Genomic DNA, 24,361 nt, shown 5'->3' with positions numbered 1-24,361 from the left:
AGCTTTACTGGAACCATTTACTTATTTAAAATCGGTCTGGCACTTTATAAGTGAGGCAAGTGCGCGTAGGCGGGAGTGGAAGAACGCTGTAATCCAGCCAACTCTCAAATAAGCAAAAACGAGAAAGTGGTTTGTTTGTTCCTTCCCCTCTGGTTGTTTTCTTTTGAGGTTACATTATGGGACAGCAAGGCTCCAAATCCTCCATGGAAGCGAGAGTGATTTTCCACCGCGTTGGCGCAGAGGACCTGTATCACAGAACCGACTCCGTGGTTCACATCCAGAAGAGGTCGACCGGTCAGTCGGTCTCTCCTCGCTCCGCCGCCCGGGCACTGGAGAAGTCAACACCTCATCCTTGGCCCCTGCAGAGCCGCCGCGACTCCGCGGGCCTGGTGTACGTGATGGATAACCCGACCGGCGGCGTGTGGGTCAAGCCGGGAGAGAACTGGACCAGATCTTGATGGATTGGTTTTTTTTAAATGAAGTGGAATTAAAACGAATGCATGGATGGTGTAAAGTCGAGCAGCCCCGTGGTTGGATGCACCGTGTGCGTCATTCAACTTTGGCGAGTGGGATGCGGATGACTTCAGTTCCTGTGCTGTTGCGCCTCTACCAGTTGAGGTGGATTCAAATCGTCTCCGCGACATGGAAGAGTTGTCGGACTGATCACTGAGAATCACTGATTTAGTCTGATGGCTCATTGTTGGACTGGAAGAAGAAGAGAAGAGGCACCGTGCGTCATGCGTCATGCCTTGTTTGAAACATGCGTTAATAGGAGTGAAAACAAAGTGTATTTTCAGATGTATGTGGACGAGATCAAATAAAATATGTGGAGTTGGTATCGGCAGATGTTTAGGCCCATACTTCTGACTGTATCGAGCAAACCAACCTGCTTGGTAAACCAACCACTGGTTTGTAAACAGTCCACTTTGATGACTGGGTGAACAACCTTTATTTATTTTCCCTACACAGTCTTATTTGACTCAGCCTTTGTTTGTACGATTCATTTTATACTTGCATTTTTTATTTGTAACACATTTGAACAGGGGGGCGGTGTGGCCAAGGGGGTAGAGCGGGCGTTCTCCAACATGAAGGTTGCCGGTTCAATCCCCACTCTTCCCCATCTGCATGCCGAAGTGTCCTTGGCAAGATACTGAACCCCTAAATGGCCCCTCATAAATGTTGAGTGTATTAACAATGTAAGTCGCTTTGGACAAAAGCGTCAGCTAAATGACATGTAATGTAACAGATTTTTTGAATAATGATTGTAGTTTGAATGTCATCAAACTCAGATCAAGTTGATACGTCATGTTTGGATGTGTTTCAGTAACTCGAGCTGGTCACAACAGCAGTTGTCTATGACTCAATTTGTTTGTGAGAAAGTCTAAGAATGCTTTGGAGAGAGAGGCGGTGAGTCTAGGGAATGACATCCATCTCTCAGGGGGGATCTGAGGACGAGTGTTTCTTTGTTCAAATGCACATCTGAAGACTTTAAACCTCACTTTATCCAATTATTTAATTATTTATTTATTGTAGAGACCAGCACAACTTCTCTTAAGCTGCGTTTCTGTCTTTGCTGGGGAAGTCATTGTTCATTGCTGTTACTGTGTATCGTATTTACCTGTCACTCACACTGATACTGAAAATTAAAATCATGGAACTGGGATTTGCAACTACTAATGACTGTATCTCATACTTGTGCGCCCTGGTCAACAGAAAAAAAAAAGAAAAGAACATATTTAACATTTATTCATTTTTATTTAGAAGTGTTTTTGATGCGGTGGTTTTATGTCATAACAACTTTTGGTTTACAGCTAATCATATCCAATCTAAATAATTGTGTTTATATAATTCCAATGTGCTTTTAGTAGCATAATATTTAGACTATCTCAGGCAAATGTCAAACATTTTATAACCCCTGCATCGAGAACACTACATGTTGGTTTTACGGTGGCAATAAAAGCACATACAATCCCAGAATATCCTCAGGTGTAAACTTTGCCCTCTGGCCTGTTGCCTTATCTGTGCGCACCGAGTTATGAGCAGCGTGGAACTAATGGCTCATCTATTAAACTCCGGGCAACACACTAAGCAAACATTGCGTCAAAGGAGAACTGTGAAGGGGAAGATGTGACTGTCCCACTCAAATTGATTGTCCTCGCCTCTCCACGTCGCCATGGGTCTTCGAGGATCCAAGCTACCCGAGGTCCAAGTTCTCCTGCTGGGCCTGGACAACGCCGGGAAGTCGACGCTCCTCTACAAACTGAAGCACCACGCGTGTGTCAGCACCGTCCCCACTATCGGCTTCAACGTGGAAATGATGGAGGCGAGAAAGAGTGGGAAGAACATCGCCCTGATCCTGTGGGATGTGGGTGGTCAGTGGAAGATGCGGGAGCACTGGAGGAGTTTCCACCAGGACGCAGGGGCCGTGGTGTTCGTCGTGGACAGCTCGGACAAGACGCGTCTGGAGGAGGCGCGCAGGGAGCTGGACAAGACGCTGAGGAGCGAGCAGCTGACGGGACGTCCGCTCATTCTGTTCGCTAACAAACAGGACGTGAACGGAGCTCTGACCGTCACGGAAATCAAGGACAGGTTCCACTTGGGGAAGATGTGTCACGGGCGGGACTGGTTCGTCCAGCCTTGCTCGGCGTCCACGGGAGTTGGAGTCGAAGAGGCTTTCAGACGAGTGGTCCAACTGGTCAAACTCCCATCAGAACCCGGGGCGATGAAAGACAACATCAAGGATAAAGTGCACTACCTTAGAGCAAGCAGCAGACATTAAGTTTTATTTATTTAAATGTGTTAATTTTTTAGGGCCCGAGCACTGACAGGCACTGACAGGCAGTGATGCCCTATTGAAATTGAAAGGATTTTTTTTTTCAGGCAAATGAATTGGCTTTTTGTTATTATACATTTTCTTTGGTTTTTAATTTAATACTTTTTATTATTTACCTCCTGCGCAGCAGCGGACTGCGCAGGATTAATTTAATTTAATTTAATTACATTTTTTATTTGATGATGCTTGTTCTTTTTTTGGGAAGTTTCTTTATTGAATATTCACATTACATTGAAACTCCTTTATGTCAAAGGTAAATCATATTTAAAGAGATTTGATGTTTTGCTTCAGTCTGTACAAAAAAGAAGTAATAAATAACAGTAACAAGTGCAACTATAGACTTTTGAAATAAACATTGAGTAAAATAAAAGGCTATTATTATGGTATCAAGGACATCACAGGAAACAAAATACGCAATGATATATCAAAACAACTGTCGAGTACGACAAGGAGAGGTTTTCACTGGTGTGTGCATATCTTCTTTCAATAATTAAACAGAGTTCGATTATCTCATGTTGCCTCCTGCAAGTACATTACACTCTTAAGTTCACAGTAGGTATCTCACTATTCCGTTCAGGCCTATATTGAGCAAAGATAGTGAAGCAAAGTGAATTACAAATAAGTTTGGTTATGGTGATATGCACTGCAGCCCAGATCCGTTTTTGTTAGAAGTCCTTGTTTATCTTTAATGTTAACAATGGAGCCTTTTCATGGTGATCTCATATATGCAGGGTTAGGGTTAGTGTCAATGGTTCACCAGTTTGCTAAAGAGTTATTATTTCAGTTAAGATAATGCTTGAGGAATTCAAGAGCCATTAAGGTGCATAACCAAAGGGACCTGGCATCCCAAGCTTGGTCTGATTTATGGTTGATTGATATTTATGAAACAGATGATCTATCAACATTTTAAAAGAATTTTAACCAATCAAGGAAGATTTGCCAAAAATGAAGCCAATCATGAACACTCGGTTGGACACATTGCTTGGACAGTGAAGGATACAATATTAGATCAAATAGAATTCTTACACAGCGTCAGACTGCAAGGAAAATACCAGACAACGTCCTGGGAGGTTTTGTTTCCTATATATATATATCCACATTGATTATATAAAATACTATTCAAATGTGTAGTACTGTATAATCCACTTGGTCCTCGTCATGTGGCCTTTCCCAGAGAGGACTGTGGCCGTCCTCTCCTCCCATCATCCCGCAGCGTCTCTTCATATGTCGGCAGACCTTTGCATTCCTCGTACGTGGGCAGCTGGGCAGCTGATGGTGCTGGGTCCATGGAGCTGTCCGGTGCGCAGCCCTCGATTAGCGGTTCTTGGGATATAGTCCCCGTTGGGTGCCCGGCGGGTGGCGGGGTGACCTGACTGGATCTGGAACACAACACCCTCTGGATAAAGTATCCCACAGCAAAGAGAAGAAGCAAAATGAGAACCCCGGAAAGTTTCCGTGTGACCATGGCGATGCTGTAGTAAGTATTCACGGATTGTTTGCAACAGGTGACGGCGGTGGTGTCGTTCCCCTGCGCGCAGCAGACCTGGTCGTCCCGGCAAATGTCCGGTCCGCATCTTTTGATGGAATAAACAACCGTGCGAAGGAGAACGCAAACGGCGAACGTCACCATCATTTGGCATCGGTGGAAAAACATCGCAGGTTTGTTCAAAACGAGAAGGAAATGATCCAGCGAGGCTTGGTGGAGACGTTTGGGGAAAACAGGATGCTGGCGAGACGAGTCACTTGAAGATATTACGCTGAAAGATGCGCTGTATGGAAGGCGGACGCAGAGCCACCAGCAGCGCGCAAGCATGACCACAGGAAGCACAAACAGGGAACAAATAAGGGAAACGAACACATTGAATAGTCCATACCGAGTGTCTTTGCAATGTACACATTCTAACAAGCTTGGTATTAACTCCTAAGTGTACTTCAGTTTCCCCAGGACTCATATGCACTTAGCAGGTATAATGATGTCGTCAAGCAAGTCGTAAACACAGTAGGTTATTACATCCAGTGGCTTATTATGTGACAGGCGCCCAGGAAATCGCTTAGACAAACGTGGGACGCTCTGACAAATGACCCCTGATTGATTCTAAAGACAGGAGGGGACATTACAAGGCCTCGTTTCATGGAATAGAAAACATGGGGCACTGTCCATGGTGCTGACACAACTAAACTTAAAATGCTCCACCTGGCAACAGCACAAAGATCCATTTCCACTTGCAATATTAATACTGCTTAATGTGGACCAGGAGGTCAAGTCAGCTCAGCACTTAAAAGCTTGGAAGGTTTTGGTTCACGTCGGATGATTAGTAGCCTTCATGTGAGTCTATAAGTGCAACGTGGTGCCCCTGTATCCGAGGGCTTTTGCTGAGACCTATAGCTAGACTGCCGCAACACAACAAACTAACAACTGAGTGAGGTAACAAAGATATTCCAAAAGGATACAATTTTAATAGAATAGCAGCAGTAGGGATTTATTACAAAGAAATTGGTCTGATTTTACTGGATGTGGCAAGCAAAGCAAGCATCTTAGATCCCATTATATATTCCTCACAATGATTAATCAATTATACGACTACATGATGACTAGGCTGTGGGTGGTAATGGAGGGAAGTACTCCCTAATAGCATGTCCACTGTTCTGTTCAAAATATCCTGTACTGTGTTTGGTGAATATACACTGTGGATGTCAGGATGTTTCACACAAACACACAACGCATCCCTCTGCTGCTCGGGCCTAATGAGTCTGAGTGCTTAAAATCCAATACAAATTAAATTGTTTGGTGAGGCCATATCGAGTTCTTGGCCAAGAACTACAGGATGTTGAATTTTGAAAGATCAGATATCACATCATGGAGAAAATGATCGTGTTCTCACACAAGGCAAATAAAAGAAAAAGCACTAGGTCGATGTGGTAAAGCAGTTATTGGAAAAAAAAAAGGGTTTAACATTTTTACAGAAAACATAACTTGAACAAAAATACAGTTTGAAGTACATAAAAATCGGTAGGATTGAAAATTCTTGAAAGAAAAGTTCACAGGAAAAATGATCTCAAGTCGGGTGACAGTCAAGTGACAATATGTGTTCCGTTCACAGAAGCGGAATCATTGTTCCAGTGTACCACCCTCGGTGTCAGGTGGTCTTGTTTAGTGAAAGCACAATTCTTGAATTTGTTGGACTTGATACACATTTTCTGGATGGGAGCCTAGTGAGGAGTCCCAGCTGTAGAGTTCCTTCTGGAAAATGAATCACATTAGGTGTCATAAAAACGTGAAAGGCTTTTTCAGCTGCACTGAAAGTTCAATGAATAATTTAAAACCCAAACCACCTAATGCAGGAATTCACTCTTGAAATTTAAACATTTGTGTTGTCGAACAATCACTTAGATGTCACCCTTTAGTTTGAATCAAGGGTCCATAGGGGATATGTATTTTTGCCGGCGAGGAAAATGGATTGAGTCTTTATGTGAGATGTAAATGGTACACAAGTTTGAATTACTTAGCTTGATGTGTAATATCTGTTGTACCCACCTGCTTTCTGCTCCTCTCTTCATTAATCTAGCAGAGGATTGATGAGGTTTGTCGTGTGGCCTCAGGCGCATGTAAGTGGCTGGAGGGTGTCCGGGTCTGTTCTGGACTGAACCTTCCGGAGGAATCATGTTGGACCAGGCGATAGCGTCGGGGGCCTCTGTGAGTGGAGGCTCCTCGATCCGGTGGGAGATGTCGCAGCTTCTACATTCCTGGTCATTCCCATCAACCGACCTCCATCTGGAAAAGGGAATTTTCTAATTAGATGATACTGTGACACTTAACTGACCGTAATTAACTATGAAACTCAACAGCATAACAGATTACCTGTTCTCAATCAAAGAGCAGGCCCTGTTTTGTGAGCTGACAGTTGATGTGACAGGAACAGCCTTCACGTAGCAGGCTATGTAGACCTATGGGAGCATCATTGTCAGTGAGGAATACAGTAAAACTACTCTTTTAGGTATTAAATAGATTGTTGCAGCAAAAAACAATACAATTGATGTAACTGGGATCACTTCTTCAAATGTAAAAAAATATATTTTTCGTTTGAATTCAGCTTCAATGCCAATGAGCAAGGGCAGGACATATACCAAGTGTATACATCCCAGACACCAAATGAGGAAGGTGTAGTTAAATTCAAGCCTCCTTTATAACGGACCTTTATTTTATTTTAAAGGATTTTATTTCATGACAAACCGTATGAATATGTAATTTTGAGAAACAAAGAAAAGTTTCAGAGGGGTGTATTAAGCTACTGCTTGGGACTTTGCTAGAACAACAGATAGGAAAAGCATCCGACCTGGTTTCTGGGCTCTTGGTAGAACTTGAAGGCATCCAGCTGAAATCTCAGCTGGTGCTCCTTAGCTCTCCGTAGGAAATGGGAGCTGGAGTTTGTCAGGTAAGCGTCAGTAAGGCACCTGTAGTAGCAGCAAAGGAAAATAAAAAGTTAAAATGCTGTTGACTTAAACTGCAATCATGTATTTGATGGGTGAACTAGGGTCATGGAACTCACCCATCACGCTCAACAAAGCCATATTTTATTTTTGCCTCTGCATCAGGAGTTGCTGTGGCAAAACATTGGTCGACATAGACTCGCAGGGGCACGTGGTTACCAGGGATGGCCGAGACTTCAAAGTGAATGGGGTCACCCAGGAAATATGAGTAAGATGCCCTCTCAAACTGCCAGTCATCTAAAATAATATAAAAGGAAAACGGTGTCATTCATAGTGATATAAATGTTCCATGTGATACTTCTGATGGACATTCTGCTTTTACCAGTCATGATTCGCAGATTGAAAGCGATCTGGTCCTCAGCCGAGGTCGTGGAGACTTGAGGAATCCAGGTGGGCTGCAGAGAAATGCCATCCAGAGCATACCTCCTGAAAATAGACACGTCACACGGTTTTCTTAAGATTCAGTCTCAGCACTAAATTAGAAATCCTCCAACAAAACTGCCTTCAACCCATCGTGTCCAAATGTGCTTACTTTTCATAATGACATTCAACTGGAATTGTTGCACCATCCAATCGATGCAAGCCATCAGGGGGAGTTTCAGGTGAGTAGACAAGGATAGTAGAATAGATGATCTTCTCTTTGGTAGACTGGAAAAGAATAGTGTTCGTTTTTTCAGCATTTTCTACTCGGCAACATTAAGTTTAATTACCTGAACACTGACTTCATTTTATCAGCTGCTGGTTCTAAAGTGTCTGAAATATAGGGCTGGGCAACAGGTAATATAAATAATTATCATCTATAGCAATATATGAGAACCTCAATATATATGAATATTGTTTATCGTTCATAATAGTTCCTAATCAGCATTTTTATCTCGATGTAAAAAAGTGTGAAGGTGGCTAATAACACCCTCACACTTGAATGTCCATAAACACAGCACGAAGCTTACTGAGAGTTTGGTGCCACAGTCCATGAGATGGGCCCAGATGGTGAATTCAGCCTCTCCTGACGGGGCCGCGCTACACGCACTGTATTCTGCTGCTGGGTCCGAACCCAGCCGCAGGTGTCTGCCGTCCACCTGGAGGCCCGTGTCAAACAAGTCCGCCTGGACCACGACCTCCATGGAGTCCGGGTGACACCGGAGCACCACAGGCCGAGGCCGCGCTCCGTGCTCCGGGCTCTGCTGCTGCTGCTGCTGCTGTTGGTTGTAGCTGGGTGTCCAGGTGGGGCTGGTGTTCTGCACTAACTGGCTCTGTGTGAGTGTGGAGACTGACAGGAGGACGACGATGATGATGATCCACCATGTAGACGATCCAGTGGTTGTCCGCAGGTTAGGCTCCATCCTCGGGCTCGAACGCTCTGGAAGACACGCGCTCCAGCACGAGCTCAGGTTTAAGTCACTTCCCCTGATTGAGCTGAGCCACTCACACACACCTGGTCTGGTCTGAGCCACCAAACACAAAGAAAACTGCACATCAACATCACTGTGTTAGTTTATTCAGCAGACAGCTAAGTTATTCATTCATGTTTATATACATATATAATGTTTACAGGCTACACGTGACTGTTTAAACCGTTTGTTTATATTGTGGTTCTTTGGTTGACCTACATGTGGTGTGTGCTGTTTTCCACTAGATGTCACTGTAACTGTTTATCAGTTCATTCTATTCTAAATTTATAAGTAGGTCAATGTGTGTGAGGATGAGAGTTGTCTGCGGTTGTCCTGATCTGAGGCCTTTGGACTAAGATAAGATAAAATAAGGCATGGTATGGTAAAGTAAGGTAAGGCAATATTAATTTGATTGATTCCAGGGAAGTTCACTTGTCATAGTAGAATATTGGTCGAATTAGGTAAACAAGAGTAAAGGTATAAAATAGAATAGAATAGAACAAAGAAATCTAATTCAATAATAATAGAGAGAATATATATATAATAGAGAGACATATAAGTATACCAATGGTATGTGCTATATACATGTAAGTAGGTATGATTTCTTTGTTGAAGGAAAAAACTAATATATCATCCCTCTGTTATTCAAACTGAACTTGATTTAACTTGGCTTATTAACTTAATAACAAGGGCGTTTAAATTGTAACTTGTATGATAGGCTTCTGAAATACCAGTGACAGTGTGTTAACATCCCAGAAATGGTGCTGGTAAATTTTTTTTCTTCCTCCAAATGTATCAGATTGAAAAATACTGAAATGATCTCCAGGGGGAAATTGGGTTTCGTTACAGTTGCTCCAGCCAACAATAGAAATATATAAAGATCAAGACATTAACAACGAATAGAAAAAACGTAACGAGTATAAATAAATAAAAGGTTTTATAAAACGTGTGCATTATAATACGATATATAAAAGAAGCTGAATAAGAATATGTAAACACACAGAATATACAATATTACAGTATTTACATTAGAAGATCGTTTATTATATCTGTGTCTATGGGTGGGATTCTGATCCACCACTTCAGGAAATGGTGTCATCTGTTTTCTGTGGTAACAACGTCAGAGGTCGCTCTCAACCTCATGCAGCCACAAAGGTCAGTTGTGCTCCTGGTTTTCACTTTTGGTAAGGTTTTATGAATACCTCACACTGCTTGTGTTTTCACCGGAAAAAAATAGCAATGTTTTACTTTCATCTGGCAGTACTGGACGTAGCTGACACTTACTATATTTACTGTGACTGACTCTCAATTCCCTCGGTATATACAGTTATTTTTTAATGATATTATTTACCTGATTGTAAGTTATAGGTATAATATTGAATCATAAATATTATACCGTTTACAAAGCGACTAAATATCAAATAAATATACTGCATTATTTGTATGATCCCTTTTTCCCCTTTTATAACAATAACATTAGAAGCAGCGTTAAGAGGCATTCAATAAATTACGATAAAAATCATTATGACTTAAAAGTTCTGTGCAACACACAACTTTGTAGTTCTATTTTTGCCCTTTGACCAGTGAGAAACACCATTTTGTTCAGCTGTTGAATTAGTATGGGGATGAATGACAGTATAAGTTAACCTTCACTTGAACTTGTTGATTATCATCAGTGGGTTTTAAAAATAAACCATAACACCCTCCCGCATTTTGTTGGTGCTTAATGATTCTCAGAAGACTCAGATGCTCGGGTTGAGTTGAAACCAGTTAAATACACTCAGGTACGTTCTCATGTCTAGTAGCAAAATAGGAAAATCTAATTTTGAGGAATTCAGGATCATTAAATCTGTTCTTTCCTGCTAAACACACATATTATATTTTTGTTTATAAGTTGTAATGGAACGAAGTAAAGCCAAATAACTAAATGTGATCAATACTTGCTGTGACGATGTAACTAAAATCTTCTCACAGTGACACATTCCCTGGAATTAAAGATAAAGACTGAACAAATGAACGAGACACCAGCTGGATTTATGCGAGAAAACAATTTTTATTTCATGATTCTCAGAACCAAGTGAATACCAACAATAAATAGTGGAAAATAAATAGCCCAACATTTTTTATAAATAATACAAAAATCTGTTAATACACTTTCTAAAAAAAGTACTTTAACACATCATCTTGATGTAAGATATAAATTAAACAATTAGATAAGAATAATAAATAGGCACTTTTAAGAAGTTATAGTATTTTCTCTCACATCTAAAATGGGACACAATCTATTACTGTAGTTTATGTAACTAAAGTGGTCCTGTGTGTAGCTTTCTGAAACTATCATTGTGTCAAGGCGCTACAGAGAATTTATTTAGTGTGTTCCCCGGAGTTCATGTATCCGAGGACCCTGTTGATAGTGATGGTGCGGACGTGGAAGCCCTTCAGCTCTTTGCAGAGTCTCAGTCTCTCATCATAGGTGCTCGGACTGTCCGTATGAGCCTTGATGAAGGATGACAATGAAGGATTTTTTGAGTTATACAATATAAAGATGTTATTTCAACAAATCTGCGACGGTAAAATGCCTCACTTACCTGTTTTGAGGCCAAGTCTGTTGACAGAGACCACGGGAAGCAGTTCTGTTTGGAGCAAAGGATTCACGTTTATCACTTAACTCAGTGTCCAATAGTAAAAGAGCTGCTGTTGTGAGGATTAGCGGGTGTGGAGGTTCCACTTGAAACTTCTCAGTTGTGGCATCTCTAAACTAAATCCTTCCTTGTAACTTTGCACATGAAATCTAATCTAAAACAGATCTGAGCAGAATGGGACGTGGTGCTAAACTACTACATGTTGAGTTACCTCCATCAGGGTTCTGAGCTGAACAGTTAGCCCAAGCAAACCCTTCGGCTGAGCTGCGAGAAATGTGTAGTAGTAAAGCAAATCCTCCCCGATGTTTTCCATACATGATTTCTGGCAAAACAAGAACAACGTGTTGTCACAAAAAATATAATAAAAATAATCATAATAATCATAATCATTATAACACTTAATAATCATTATAACATAATGTAGAAATCATATATTTAACTTTTTAATTAAGGATGGGAATAGGTTAAGTTATTCTTAAAGTAGCACAACTTGACCTACCTGATCAAATTCTGCTTTAGTGGTTCCAGTGCATGTTGATCCCTGTGGAACAATCAGAGCTCATTTTAATTTTTGCTTTAAACTGTACAGGCACAGCTTCAGAGTATTTACCAAAAGTGAATTGTATTGAGACATAATACAGCGTTTCACAAGGAGCCACACTTGGAATATATTACTGTTATTTGTTTTACTATAATGGTTTTCAGAATACGCTTTTTGTTTTATAGAGCTTTCATCATGTACCTTTGGTGCACACACAGATGGTGTATCAGTCGCCATGTTCAGCTCCACACTCTGCATTGGGCAGTCGATCGCACTGAACAGGTCCTTCTAAGACAAGGAAAGAACTGTTTCTTTAATTCTGTGAATTAAAGATAATGATACAGAAATTCATCTTCATTCAGCTACATGTGTGTACCTGTGCAAGAGCATCAGTGATGTTCTCTAGAAGCGTCCGTGCATGTGAGACGCAGGAGTCCGTCATCGGTCCTTTACCCATCATCGGCAGAGACTGGCCGACGTGCCACAGAGGACAGCTGAGCACGAGGAGCAGGAGTGCAGCAGGGACGTCTGTCAAAAAGAGAGAAAACAGATGTTATTAATTCAATCTTGAATTTTTAAAGCCTTGTTCAGTCTGTGGATATTATACTCACAGAGCTTGGTGAGCGGCATGTTTGATACAACTGTGAATCCAGACTTTGAATGAACTGAGATGTTGTTACATGTTATATACTCAGGGTGATGTAGGGATTTCCCTCACATTAAAGCAGCACATTGACACCCTACTGTAAATTGAAAGAGCAAAGTCAAGGTTGTGTCATTTCATTTCCCACACTATACCACCAAGCGCTTCGGTGAAACTGGAATTACCACAGCCGCTGAGTAAAGGGCCTTTACATCTATCCTGAGGTTCCCATGCAGATTTACACTGGTGATCGTTCTTTGTTGACGTTTTCATGTTGGGGACTTCAGAGTGAAAGCAGCATGTATGTTGTTCAGTAAATGTCGAAGGTGATTGACCAATGGTGCAATAGTCAAAAACAAAGACATTTATTATTATTTACAGTACGTGTTACAGTAAATAAAAAAAAGGGATTGACAAAAGCTTGTAAAGTATCTAAAATTTGGTAACGGTTGCTTTTTTAATAAAAACGTTCATACCTAACCATTATTATGAATCATTAAAATGATTACTGGTGTCAAGGAGGTTATGTTTTCTTCTGTGTGAATGTTTGTTTGTTTGATAGGAACATGAAGGAAGAACCTATTACATTTTGTTGCAGATTCAGATCAGGGAGCAGATGATGTTTCTTTAACATGGCAAGATAGGGCATTTTTCAACATAAAAAAAAACATTTGCTTGATTTTAAAAAGTTTGATTTAAAATATCTGCCAAATTTAGGGAGCTTATATTTGTTTGTGTAATTTGGTGGGGCTGGATTGAAGTTAAATAGTCAGTTGGTGGAGGTATGCATTCTACCTAAGTACCATTGTTTTTGTACCTACTTTTTAAAATGTATTGTAAAGTGAATTCTGTCCATATACGAATGAGACTTTGGCTTCTAATGAAAAAATTTACTTTAAGATACAGTAGAGATGCGACAAGCAACAATACCCAGCAGCCAAGTAGTTATTTGTGTTTCAATTATATTTTACATCAGATTTACTATTAAGGAATTTATGGGTTAATCTTTATATTATTGTGTATATAATAACCAAAGTCTTGTCTCATAGGTGTTTGACCTGAGAGCCTCAAGGCCTCTGCAGGAATGTGTGTGATTAGTTAAATGTTTATTTGTAGGACTTCCTATCCTGTCCTGACTCTGAGACTAGGACAACCCTGGGTGTCTCTTCAAGAACATAAAAAAGAACCTTCAAATGATTTACGGTGACTAACATTTATCATCTGCTCCCTCTCATGTGGTTTAATACTGAATCAATTCAATTCAGCTATAAAAATTTACTCTGATGCGATCTGTGCCATTGTAATATTGTATATTCACGTAAGAAGCAAATTTTGTATTCACTAATGGGAAGGCCTTGTTTCAATCCTGAATGCAGCTTTATACTTCATTAATCGCAAATGCCATTTTTTAAATTTTAGAACCAAATAATATAGACAATGATACAAATTCAACGTGTGTATTTAGCTAAGCTGAGTGTAACCGCCTGTTATTTTGGTCCCTGCAGTCAGAGCTGTTCCCCTCTCTTACATAAGTGTCAACAGAAGTGTGAATACGCAGAGAAACTAAATTGCACCCGTTGGTGTGATTCTTGAGCTGAATGCACATGACTTGAGAGGGAAAATGGACTTATTCAGATTTAGCTGGAACTTGTAAAATGCTAATTCAATCTCAAGCACTATTCACACCATTGAAGCGTTTATTAATGAATCTTTTTATACAATCATTATACAATACATTGATCAATGGAGCAAACGAAAGAAAAAGTAAAGTTTGTGTTAACTGACATTCTTATAAAGCTCCTAAACACACACAGGGCTTGTCCTTCATCCTTATAGTCTTTTAACATTTACATACTGCGTGTCCATGAACATTTTAAACAGATAAAAGAGATATAGACTATCATTTATAATTAGTATTTAATCTTAAACTTCCTTTTGTCGCATTGGTAAATTCAGTTTAACCGAAATCCCATTGCATATTTTCATTATTTGGAGGTCGTTCACGTCAACCTGTCTTCCCTTCTGCTTCATTTCACCTCAAATCCTTTTTAACCGACACCTCTTCATTTTGTCGATTGTATCAAGTATCGCCAAATTTGACAAATACCTCTTAATGTGTTTCTTATTGCACACAGCCTTTAAAGCTAGAAACTGTTGGAAGGATTTTTACGAGACTTCTGTGAAGCATTTAGACGACCGGTGACGCTACGAGCTGCAAATGTTCATCCTTTCCGTTGCAACAGCGCAGACAATAGATGATTAACAGTGAATTCAAAAGTGATGACAGTGCTTCTAGTGAAAGAAAGAAGTGAATACATTGACAGGAATGGATACATCTTTGTGATCACTAAGGGAAATACAAAGTCCAACTGATCTTCATGTCCCTGAAAGTCATTATCCTTTCTGAGAGAGGTGAGAAATAAAGTGTGCAGGCGTTTCCTCTCCCTTACTGCACTAACGTACATGTACATGAGTGTACTGTGCAAAAGTCATAAAGAGGTAAATCAGTGTTGGGGATGGAATGAGGTCAAAGTGTTTCCCCGGCATCTGTGAAATATGCTCTGGTTAATCATGGTGAAAAGGAGAAGCCTGCAGAAACCCAGCTGCGTTCGTACAGAAAGCAGCCCCCTCCTCTGGCCTGTGACAACATCCTGACAACACATATTATATCAGCTCTTCAGAAACAGTCAGCACAGATGGAGTTTCATAAGTAACACTGGTGACGGTCCATGGAGCGATGCGGGTGAGATGACGTGCAGACGGACACACGTGAGGGACCGGGCGATGTGTTTATTTAGAGATGGCTTTGTCTGCCTGCTGCCGATGGTGGCTGTGAGCGTGCCTGTCGCAAAAAAACAAGAATAAGACTTGAGCACATGGACGTCCAGTAAATGTCCAAACACAGCTTACGTGTTAAAATTTGACAGGCGGGAGAGAGAGGAGGGGTTCACCTGGTGAGGTCCTCTATGTCCACCAGCATGGCGTCCTGCTCCACGTGCAGCTCATCCCTCAATAGCAGCAACTGCACCAGCTCTTCATTCAAACCTGTGTGGGATCAGACATGTTTTTTTAAATTTAATTCCTTCATTCCATTTACCATAAGTATTTACAACTCCTCCAAGTGACATCCAATCCACAGAGGTGCCTGTTTAACTTACTGTTGTGGTCGCTTGTTTCTATGACTCTGTGTCTGTCATTGTTTCTATCTTGTTTATGTGTCCTCATGTTGTTGCTCATTAATTTATGAACAGAAGACAATATATCTGAAGCCTCATTTGATGTTCCTGGACAGTTAAAGAGCATAAAGCTCAGTAACCTTAAAAGAAAAAGGGGATAAGATACTTTCTCAGATGTTAGCAGTAGGGTACGTTTGAAGCAAAAAACTCAAGTTAAAACTGCTGCTGATTATCAACTGCTGCTTCAAATCTGATATGTTTTCACTGGCCCACAATAATATGCAAACATAGCGGGGAGACAGTAGAATTGTCATGTAAGAACAGGTGATTTGTTGAGTTTGGCGATCGTCTTCAAGATGATCTGTTCTACTCACTCTGGATCTGTGAGTGTAGGTCATTTGTGATGACTTGCAGCTGTCCGAGACTCATGTCCCTCATGTCCCCTCGCCTCAAATTCCTCTTCATCAAGCACTCGCTGATGTGAGGCAAATGGGGAAGCTGCATATGCAAACACACAAACAGAGAGAGAGTAAAATGCTGTTTATATTATCGTGCACCACATCCAGAATTAAGACAAAAACGTAGTTATTCACTATTGATCAACTAGATCTTTGTTTGTGTCTGGGTCTGCAAACATCTTGAGTTGATCAACAATCAGGTTTTCTGATCTTTTGTGTGTGAGTGTTAGGGTTAGGGGTTAGATTAGAGCATGCATTTATTGTGTTGTGTTGACTGTATTATTCTGTACTGATTTGTGTTTCTCTCTCTAACTGACTGACCATGTCAGCGACAGGCGAGCGTCTGTGCAGCTGTATCTGCCTCTCCACCTCCACCTGCATGCGGGCCATGGGTCGAGCTAGGGCCAGCGCCACCCTGGCCTCTTCCTGCAGTCTCCGCTGCACCCGCCAGAACCCGCTGCAGTCATCTAACGGGTCCGAGTCTTCCTCTGCCGTGTCCCGGTCCGACAACGAAGAGCTCTGCTTGCTCTGGAAGGGGAAGTAGTGTAAGTGACATGATGATGTAACTGCAAATGTGGGTTCTCTGTGATAATAAAGAGTAATGAGAGTGTGTGGGACGAGGCCGAAACAGCACGCGTACCACAGGTGAAAGCGGCGTGTCCAGACTGGTCTCTGTCCTGCTGTCCTCCGCATCGCTGTCTTTGTCACTGTTGCTGTCATTGACAAAACACACCTGAAGGTTAACCCCGCCCTGCAGCCTGAGGAGAAACACACAGAACACGAGAGAGTCGTTGTTGAGTCACTGACGCTCAAAAGGCTTGAGTCATTATGAAACCTGTTGGGAAAATTATTGATTTTATTCACACACAACAAACAAACATTTCAAAAGACAGATACCGTACCATGTAAGGTCAGGTATGAATTTAAGTATTTATATTTACCCTCAAGAAGATGATGTTTCGAAAAAGATATCTGACAAAATTGTGCATAGTCACTTATCATGAAGAAAGGAGTGGAAAGTGGAGAAGCCATGTAATGTTTGAGGAAGATAGTCAAGCATTTGTAGGATTCTTAACAGAATAATTGAAAACTCATTTCATTTATTGAAATTTCCACACAAAAAGCTAAAAGATTTGTAGCTCTTTCTACTGCTGCTGTTCCTAGTGTGCCCGGTTACACAGGAAATTGTCCGAGTCAGTTTGTACAGTATGACAAGACGAGCCATACTGTTTTGTCGTTACAAAGATGGACTATTTGTGTTGTTTTTTTTGTCTGTTATAGAAGCAGATTATTGCCGTAGTTTTGAAACGACTTATTCAATGGCTGTTCAGAAAGTACAGTGGGACGTCATCTAACCAGAACTTTGGTGGTTCAATTCTGCCTGCTGAAGTGCCCTTGGGGCAAGACCTTGAAGCCCACCTCCCCCCTGGCGCCTGTGAGTGATGTGTGATAGAGAAAGTGGTGCACATACATGCACTGTATTAAAAAATGACAAAAACTGTCCTGTGAAGACTAGAAATGCTGCTTTTGAACTACAGACCATTTTACTATATTCAGGTGTCCAGGTACCTTTGGCCGTGGTGCCATGTCCCTACTGTGAGCTCATCACGCAAAAAGAAAAGCAACTGAACACTTCAGTGAAATAATTCAAGGGACAAACATCACTCGGGTCGTCACAGCAGTTACACTGAAGCCAACCTCAACCTCAGCATTTCCAACAGCTCAAAACACAATTCACTGAGTTCCAGATCATGATACTCTGAAAGAACCTAAGAACCCAAAGTAACCTTCCCCTCCAGCCTTTATTAGGATGAGAACAATAACACACACAAAATGTCCCTAACTGGACACGCTGGTGTCGGAATTTCCAACCCAAACTAAATCCCAGAGGGTGCACTCTTACCTCCAGAGGAGATCACATGACCCCATCCCCACCAATCATAGGGTCTGACTCATATCAGGCACCACTTCTTCTTTCAGGACCATTCGAGACACACTTACAGACATATCTGCACTTCCTCAAATAGAAGCCACTGCCATGGAGGGACAGCCCATCGTTCAAACGCCCCCTCAAGAGTAGAGCGATGAGAGCCCGTCGTTCAATCAGAGAGTCACTGCAGGTCAAAGCCTATAGTTGATGTAGTGGCTTTGGTTAACCAACTTGTGTCTGATGTAGTGCAACTCTTTCCACTGTGTGTGTGCGTGTGCGTGTGTGTGTGTGTGTGTGTGTGTGTGTGTGTGTGTGTGTTTACAGGTGTCTGTGGAAGTCTCAAACCTCAATTACACACATGAAATATCTGTTAAATGTGAAAATGATTTTCTTCAGTTTGATTTCACATTTTGATTCTACATCTGATTTATGTGTGTACCTTTTTGGAATGTAAGATTTAGGATTGCATTGTATTATTTCGGCGAAAAAAAGTATTTGTTTAACATTATTTAGGTTGCAATTTTATTATTATTTTGAAAAAAAAATGAATACAAGTCCTATAATCCATTTACTGTGATGGATGTATTGGTATTGACTGTGTCGGTGCACTGAGTGCCATACATTGACCATCTGTATCAACCATGTACTGTTTAAAATGTCACCATCACTGCATCCCTATTTCTTTGTTGCAGTCTGTAACGTAATTTTTAATTGGGAAATATTTCATTTTGATGTGAGACACTTCTCTTATTCTCTGTGATTCATGAAGCCGCGGCACGTTAGTTTCTGCCTCAGGGACGGATCACATGTGAGGTTAACCATTGTGCCACCTCCTCTGTGCTGCACCCTTTCCACACTACTTCCATACGTCTTTGTTCTGCTGCTGGAGAGAAAACCAGTGATTGTTCAGTCCAACGTCATTTCCCCTTCCAATGACTGTAAACAAAACCTTTCACTTTCACTTTTGCACCATCCCTTCACCCTGCCTTTTTCACTGTACCTCATCTCCTCATGAACCAGTTTCCTGGGAACCCCCTGACATTTGTCTTGGTGATCTTTGAGTGGACAAGGCATTGTTTTTATGGTCATTTTCTCTCAGTTTTTAGATGTATTGAGCTGCTGAACAGCTCCCTCTCATGGTTGTCAGACAGGGCTCTGGTAACGTGTTTCCGAAAGTTAAATTTTTTACAAGGAAAGACATTTTTTCCTGTTGTCGGCTTTGTCATGTCCAATATCACTCTTTCACCATCGTGTGCTATATATGCAATATTACTTACGCACGCTATTATATCAACGGCATGTTCTTTATTTATCATGTGCAATATTTGCATCTCATTTGATCATTTCTAAAATTGCTTTTTAATTCTTCGTCTCGTTTCCAGTTTATTCCTTTATATTTTTATAACTTATCTCAATTGTGTTATTATATATTTAGGTCCTCTTTTTCTCCTCATTATTGATATTATTCTTTCTTATCGTAACTCTCGAGCAAGATTTTGCAGAACAATTACCTTTACAATTAATAAAATAATTACTCTCTTTAATTATTTTCAAATGAAACAGTCCTTTATCCATAAATGGGATATTTCACTTTATCTGCAAATATTTAAATTGCCAAATGAGGAGTTACATGGTTTTCATTGGTGGCTCAAACTAATACTTATTTATTGGTTTGTCACTATGATGAGCAAGTATTACATTGAATGTCTGAATTAGAAGGCTACTCATACAAGACGCATATACAATCTAAAGGTTTTACACTAAGAAGAAAATATACCACTGTTTTTGTGCAGTTATTCCTAAAATAAAATATTTCTAGAGCTCCAGTGTCAAATGTGAAGTGTGAAATTAAAATATTGTTTCAAAAAGCTCTATTGATCAAACTGTCTCACACACACACACACACACACACACACACACACACACACACACACACACACACACACACACACACACACACACACACACACACACACACACAAACACACACACACACACACACACACACACACACACACAGTTCAGACCTACCGGGAGGATGGGCCGTTCTTGCTGCAGCTGGTGTAGATGACAGGCTCGTCGTCATAGAAACTGCCAAGGGCAAGTTTCTGCCTGATGGACTCTCTCTCGTTTCTCTGGGCCTGTGAGAAACGCAGACAAACGCATGAATACAAAGAACATTGATTTATTCAAAGTGTTGAACTGCTCCTCCATCCCTGCTTGATTGATCAAGTGGGACATACTCGTGAGAGGAAATTATCAAGATGAGTGTGTAAATTGATATTTAGATTTGGGGCTATTCATACTTGTGTGGTACAAAGAGCACTGTCTGGTTGAAAGGAGGACGGAATGAAAACACAATATGATGGAGGAATGAATGTGGATTAGAGGGAAAGGTGTAGATAAACAGATACTGCAAACCAAGCTCCTGCCGATCACCCTGAGATAATCCAGCTGTCATTATGACTGTATGTACATATTTTAACAACACTAAGTTCATTATAAAGTATGTTAAGAGACTTCTCGTCTTTTCTTCCATCAGACATCAGCACTTAGACTTCTTCTCTTTTTATATTATGTCTCTTAGTAATCACTTAACCCAAAATATCATGTTCGTAACATTTACAGCCATACAAAGAAAAACAAATCACATTTCCGGGCTCTCATTGTTATACAGGCCGTAAAGAACGACATTAATATGTTGATTTAAAAGGCCCATCAGACAAATCATATGCTCTGACTTCCTAACCACAGTCCCACAGAAACTCTGCCTTTGCTCGCAGGTACAAATGTGAGTTTTTATGCATTTAATGCATCCGCCAAAGAGGCTATGTTTCCATTTGTGCTTGTGTGTAGGTGTTAGTATTCTGCTTAATAGGCTGAACAGGTTGGCCTGATAGATGCCGTATGTGTTTGCAAAGAACCCATTAATTGTTGGTGGGAACTGTATCAGGGGGCGGATCCAGGAAATGTGTTCACTTTCATTAACTTTGCATGTTTTCCCTGATTTCCCAGTGACTGACTTGTAGACCTCGATGACAAAATCGGCTTGATTGAATTTTAGAGGGCTATTGGACCTTGGAGTAGGTCCTGAGGGGCATTCTAGTTCATTCTGTGTTCGCTATGTTATAGACTGTTAACCTGCCGACAACCTGTCTAAGATGTCCCCTACCCCTGATGCATCCTGGGATAGGACTACAGCGCTCAGGAGTGAATGGATGACTAGTGAAATGCACCAATAACATCATGTTTCAACATATGAGAATCCGTATAGTGCATATTTTTTGCTTTTACTTTTCTCGTACAAGCAGACCTACAAAAGAAAAAAAGATATCCTGTTTTCCAGTGTTTGTCCATTTATATTCTCAACGAGTCTGTTTCTGTCTACACCGAAGAAATCCACAATTCTCTTCTTTTAACCGCTACAAATCTCATTGGACTCTAGTTGCTCTAAGTCGTCATTTTGTTCTCTCCCTCGCTACCTTATCCATCATGAAGACAGCAGCTACTGTATCCATAGTAAACTGGTTAAAGACGCCATGTCATTCTGCTCTTGTATTTCTCAACACTCCCTCTGTCCTCTTCTCATATTTTTCTGCAGGCATGGTGTGTCGCTTCTCAGCATCCAGAGGTTTCCAGAAACATTTCCTCCTCCTCTTATTTAATTGACATCCTTCCCTGGATCTATCATTTGTTTTGGCACGTTTCATCTTCAAAGTCTCACCGTATTTTAGTCAAATTAAAAGAAATGTTTCAGCACAGCAGGATTTTCTACTCTGGCACCATGGAAAATATATCTGTATTCTGGGATTGTGCCAAATGCCAACATTTCCTACAATTCCTACATGTGTGTGTCTGTGAAACACACCCTCATCACCAACAGTCATTGTATAACACCAGCAAAAATGGAGATGTTTCTCTAATGTGACCTGATTCTCTCTCTAAATTACCTCAAGACCGGCCCTGCACACACACACACGCACCACACAGACACAGACACACACGCACACACACACACACACACACCCCTTACTGTGATTCATCATTATATGATATTGTGATGTAAGAACATAAATTATAGTTGATCGCCTTGACCCAGCCAACGCAGTGCCTCCTGCCCCTCCTCCTCAGACAACCCAATGTTCTCCTTACCGGCTGTCTACACACACAAACACAGTTTCACACACACAATCTTTATTTTATCCACTATATGGAATGAAAAACATTGAATTGTCACTGTAATTCATTGTAGATTATAAAATAATTCTATGAAAAATTGAAGAAAGCAGCTAATGATTCACAAAGACACCAATCCTATTGGGATGGATTCTTTGCTGATTTGACAGAGAAGGTGTAAAAACACAGTGATGAGCAGATAAATATCACATAAAAACACACGCACTCCCTCTACAATCACTCATACACTCGTCCAGATGGCGGATTCATCCCAAGCAGCACACCCATGATGGATACCCATCATGTATACCTGGGAATATTTTTGCTTCAGATGCTACACCCTTCAAAAAGGCACACAACCACATACACAAGGAACAAATCCACACACCTGGTAAACGCGTTTCTCCTGGTGCACCATCCTTCAGCGCATCGTACTGAAACAGTCGCCGAGCCCTTTTCTACACTGCAGTGAAGCCAGACCCAGGAGACCCTCTCATATACCGCAGCTCCATTCAGGAGAGGGAGGGAGGGAGGGAAGAGAGAGGCATGAGAGAGAGGAGGGGGGGAGTAATGTGGGAACAGGAGAGGAAAGAGTAGCACGAGGCGGAAGCGGAGGAGGAGAGAAAAACGCTGGAGGACAGGGGGAGATGGAGCAGCTCAGTGCTGCCACGGCTCCCGATCTGTTTTCTGTTCCTCCATCTTCCTCATGCTCTCCTGGTTTCTCTTTGCTATCTTTCATTTATTGGAAGGAATTCGAGAACTAGATGTTTCTAGCTGAGTCCTGATAAGAGGTGACAGATAAATAAATGAGTGTGCAGCAGTGGAAAACAAAAGAATTAGAGAGGCCGCAGCTGATCAATGAAACCTCCCCTAATGAATCTCAGCACTTTGGAGCAACACACCGTCATGGCGTCTGCGTCTCGACCCAAAGCAGAGCAGTGAATTTTTAATTAGACGTTGTCTTGTTTGTTTTGGCTCCTAAAGGAATCGGCTCCTCCGGCCCCATTCTACGTGCACATGCCCACACGTGCGTACAAAAACACACACCCACACACCACACACACAAAAGCATGCACACAGTTAGTTTTGCTGTGTCACAATGCAGCAGTGGGATTATTGAACAACACATTTTGAATCATCCATCATCCATCATCACTCATCAGCACCCAGTCCCACAGTCCCTAACCATGCTATACTACACTACAATATACTATTCTATACTATACTATACTACAATATACTATTCTATACTATACTATACTACAATATACTATTCTATACTACTCCACACTACACTACTCTACACTACACTACACTATACTATACTTACAGTCAGACACAGCAGAGGACTGCAGCTTATATTATCTTCACACATTGTATCATCAGCATTTGCTCTTTGACTTGAGATAGTTTATCTCTATCTAAATGATTTTGTTACTGTCTCTATAAGCCTCGTTTGTTTGTAGGTCATGTTTTTTTCAACTTAAGTTTGGTATTTTTTGTATAATTATTGACAATGCGTTTCATTAACTTGTTTGACTTCTATTTCACATTATGTATAGCGTTGTTATAATTTTGCACTGTCCATTTAAGGTATTGTCTATTTGCATATCCGCCATAGATTCATACTGTTGTACCTCCATAAGTCTTGAAGGTTTTTCTTGTCCTGCATAATTATTTGAATCCATCTGTCTCTCTGTCTAAATGTTTCAAAAGTATGTTATTCTCAGACACCTGGACTTGATCTTGTCTGGTTTCTTCCGGTAAAGAGATGTCATTGAATTTCTCATAACAGATGAAAGTGGATAAAGGAAACAGAAAAAGGAGAAATAACTCACAGAGATACTGGAGAATCTGCTTCGTCCTCCGCTGTAACAGTACACAGCCTGTGGTGTAAAGATATCCTGGAGCTCCTCGGCCCAGCTGCGACTGTTTACCATGCAGCCTCTCCCCCCTCTCTGGTGATGTATATCACAGTTGCCATCAGCACCACAGTCCTCCCACCAGAAGCCTGCTGTGGCCTTTCTCATGAATAAGTCCCCCTCTTCTTCCTCGTCCCTGTCAACATCATAGTCGTCCATGA

The 24,361-nt window shown here is 41.1% G+C and overlaps 4 protein-coding genes across 4 annotated transcripts; 1 reads left to right on the top strand and 3 right to left on the bottom strand.

Annotated features, from left to right (window-relative positions):
- Positions 1–2,072: 2,072 nt before the first annotated feature.
- arl14 (ADP-ribosylation factor-like 14) lies at positions 2,073–3,343 on the top strand. Its single transcript, XM_053437997.1, has one exon. It carries the CDS (start codon positions 2,174–2,176, stop codon positions 2,777–2,779), a length of 606 nt encoding a protein of 201 aa, XP_053293972.1. The 5' UTR covers positions 2,073–2,173; the 3' UTR covers positions 2,780–3,343.
- A 2,687-nt stretch (positions 3,344–6,030) lies between these two features.
- On the bottom strand, positions 6,031–8,664 carry LOC128454547 (zona pellucida sperm-binding protein 3). Its single transcript, XM_053437965.1, has 7 exons — positions 8,272–8,664; positions 7,854–7,969; positions 7,644–7,747; positions 7,381–7,558; positions 7,168–7,285; positions 6,693–6,778; positions 6,031–6,605 (listed from the first exon to the last, which is right to left on the bottom strand). Exons 1-7 carry the CDS (start codon positions 8,662–8,664, stop codon positions 6,245–6,247), a joined length of 1,356 nt encoding a protein of 451 aa, XP_053293940.1. The 3' UTR covers positions 6,031–6,244.
- A 2,412-nt stretch (positions 8,665–11,076) lies between these two features.
- Positions 11,077–12,525, bottom strand: LOC128454546 (interleukin-12 subunit alpha). The gene is made up of 7 exons (XM_053437964.1): positions 12,507–12,525; positions 12,272–12,423; positions 12,097–12,183; positions 11,854–11,895; positions 11,566–11,676; positions 11,301–11,345; positions 11,077–11,208 (listed from the first exon to the last, which is right to left on the bottom strand). The coding sequence occupies exons 1-7, from the start codon at positions 12,523–12,525 to the stop codon at positions 11,077–11,079; spliced, it is 588 nt and encodes a 195-aa protein (XP_053293939.1).
- A 2,960-nt stretch (positions 12,526–15,485) lies between these two features.
- LOC128454985 (schwannomin-interacting protein 1) lies at positions 15,486–22,696 on the bottom strand. Its single transcript, XM_053438606.1, has 6 exons — positions 22,667–22,696; positions 20,134–20,243; positions 16,813–16,930; positions 16,494–16,700; positions 16,089–16,212; positions 15,486–15,583 (listed from the first exon to the last, which is right to left on the bottom strand). The coding sequence occupies exons 1-6, from the start codon at positions 22,694–22,696 to the stop codon at positions 15,486–15,488; spliced, it is 687 nt and encodes a 228-aa protein (XP_053294581.1).
- Positions 22,697–24,361: the final 1,665 nt, after the last annotated feature.

This window comes from Pleuronectes platessa, chromosome 13 (assembly GCF_947347685.1).
Source record: "Pleuronectes platessa chromosome 13, fPlePla1.1, whole genome shotgun sequence".
NCBI classification, from domain to species: Eukaryota; Metazoa; Chordata; class Actinopteri; order Pleuronectiformes; family Pleuronectidae; genus Pleuronectes; species Pleuronectes platessa.
Note: the sequence above shows the minus strand (reverse complement) of the source record. Positions and strands in the feature narration are given on the sequence as shown.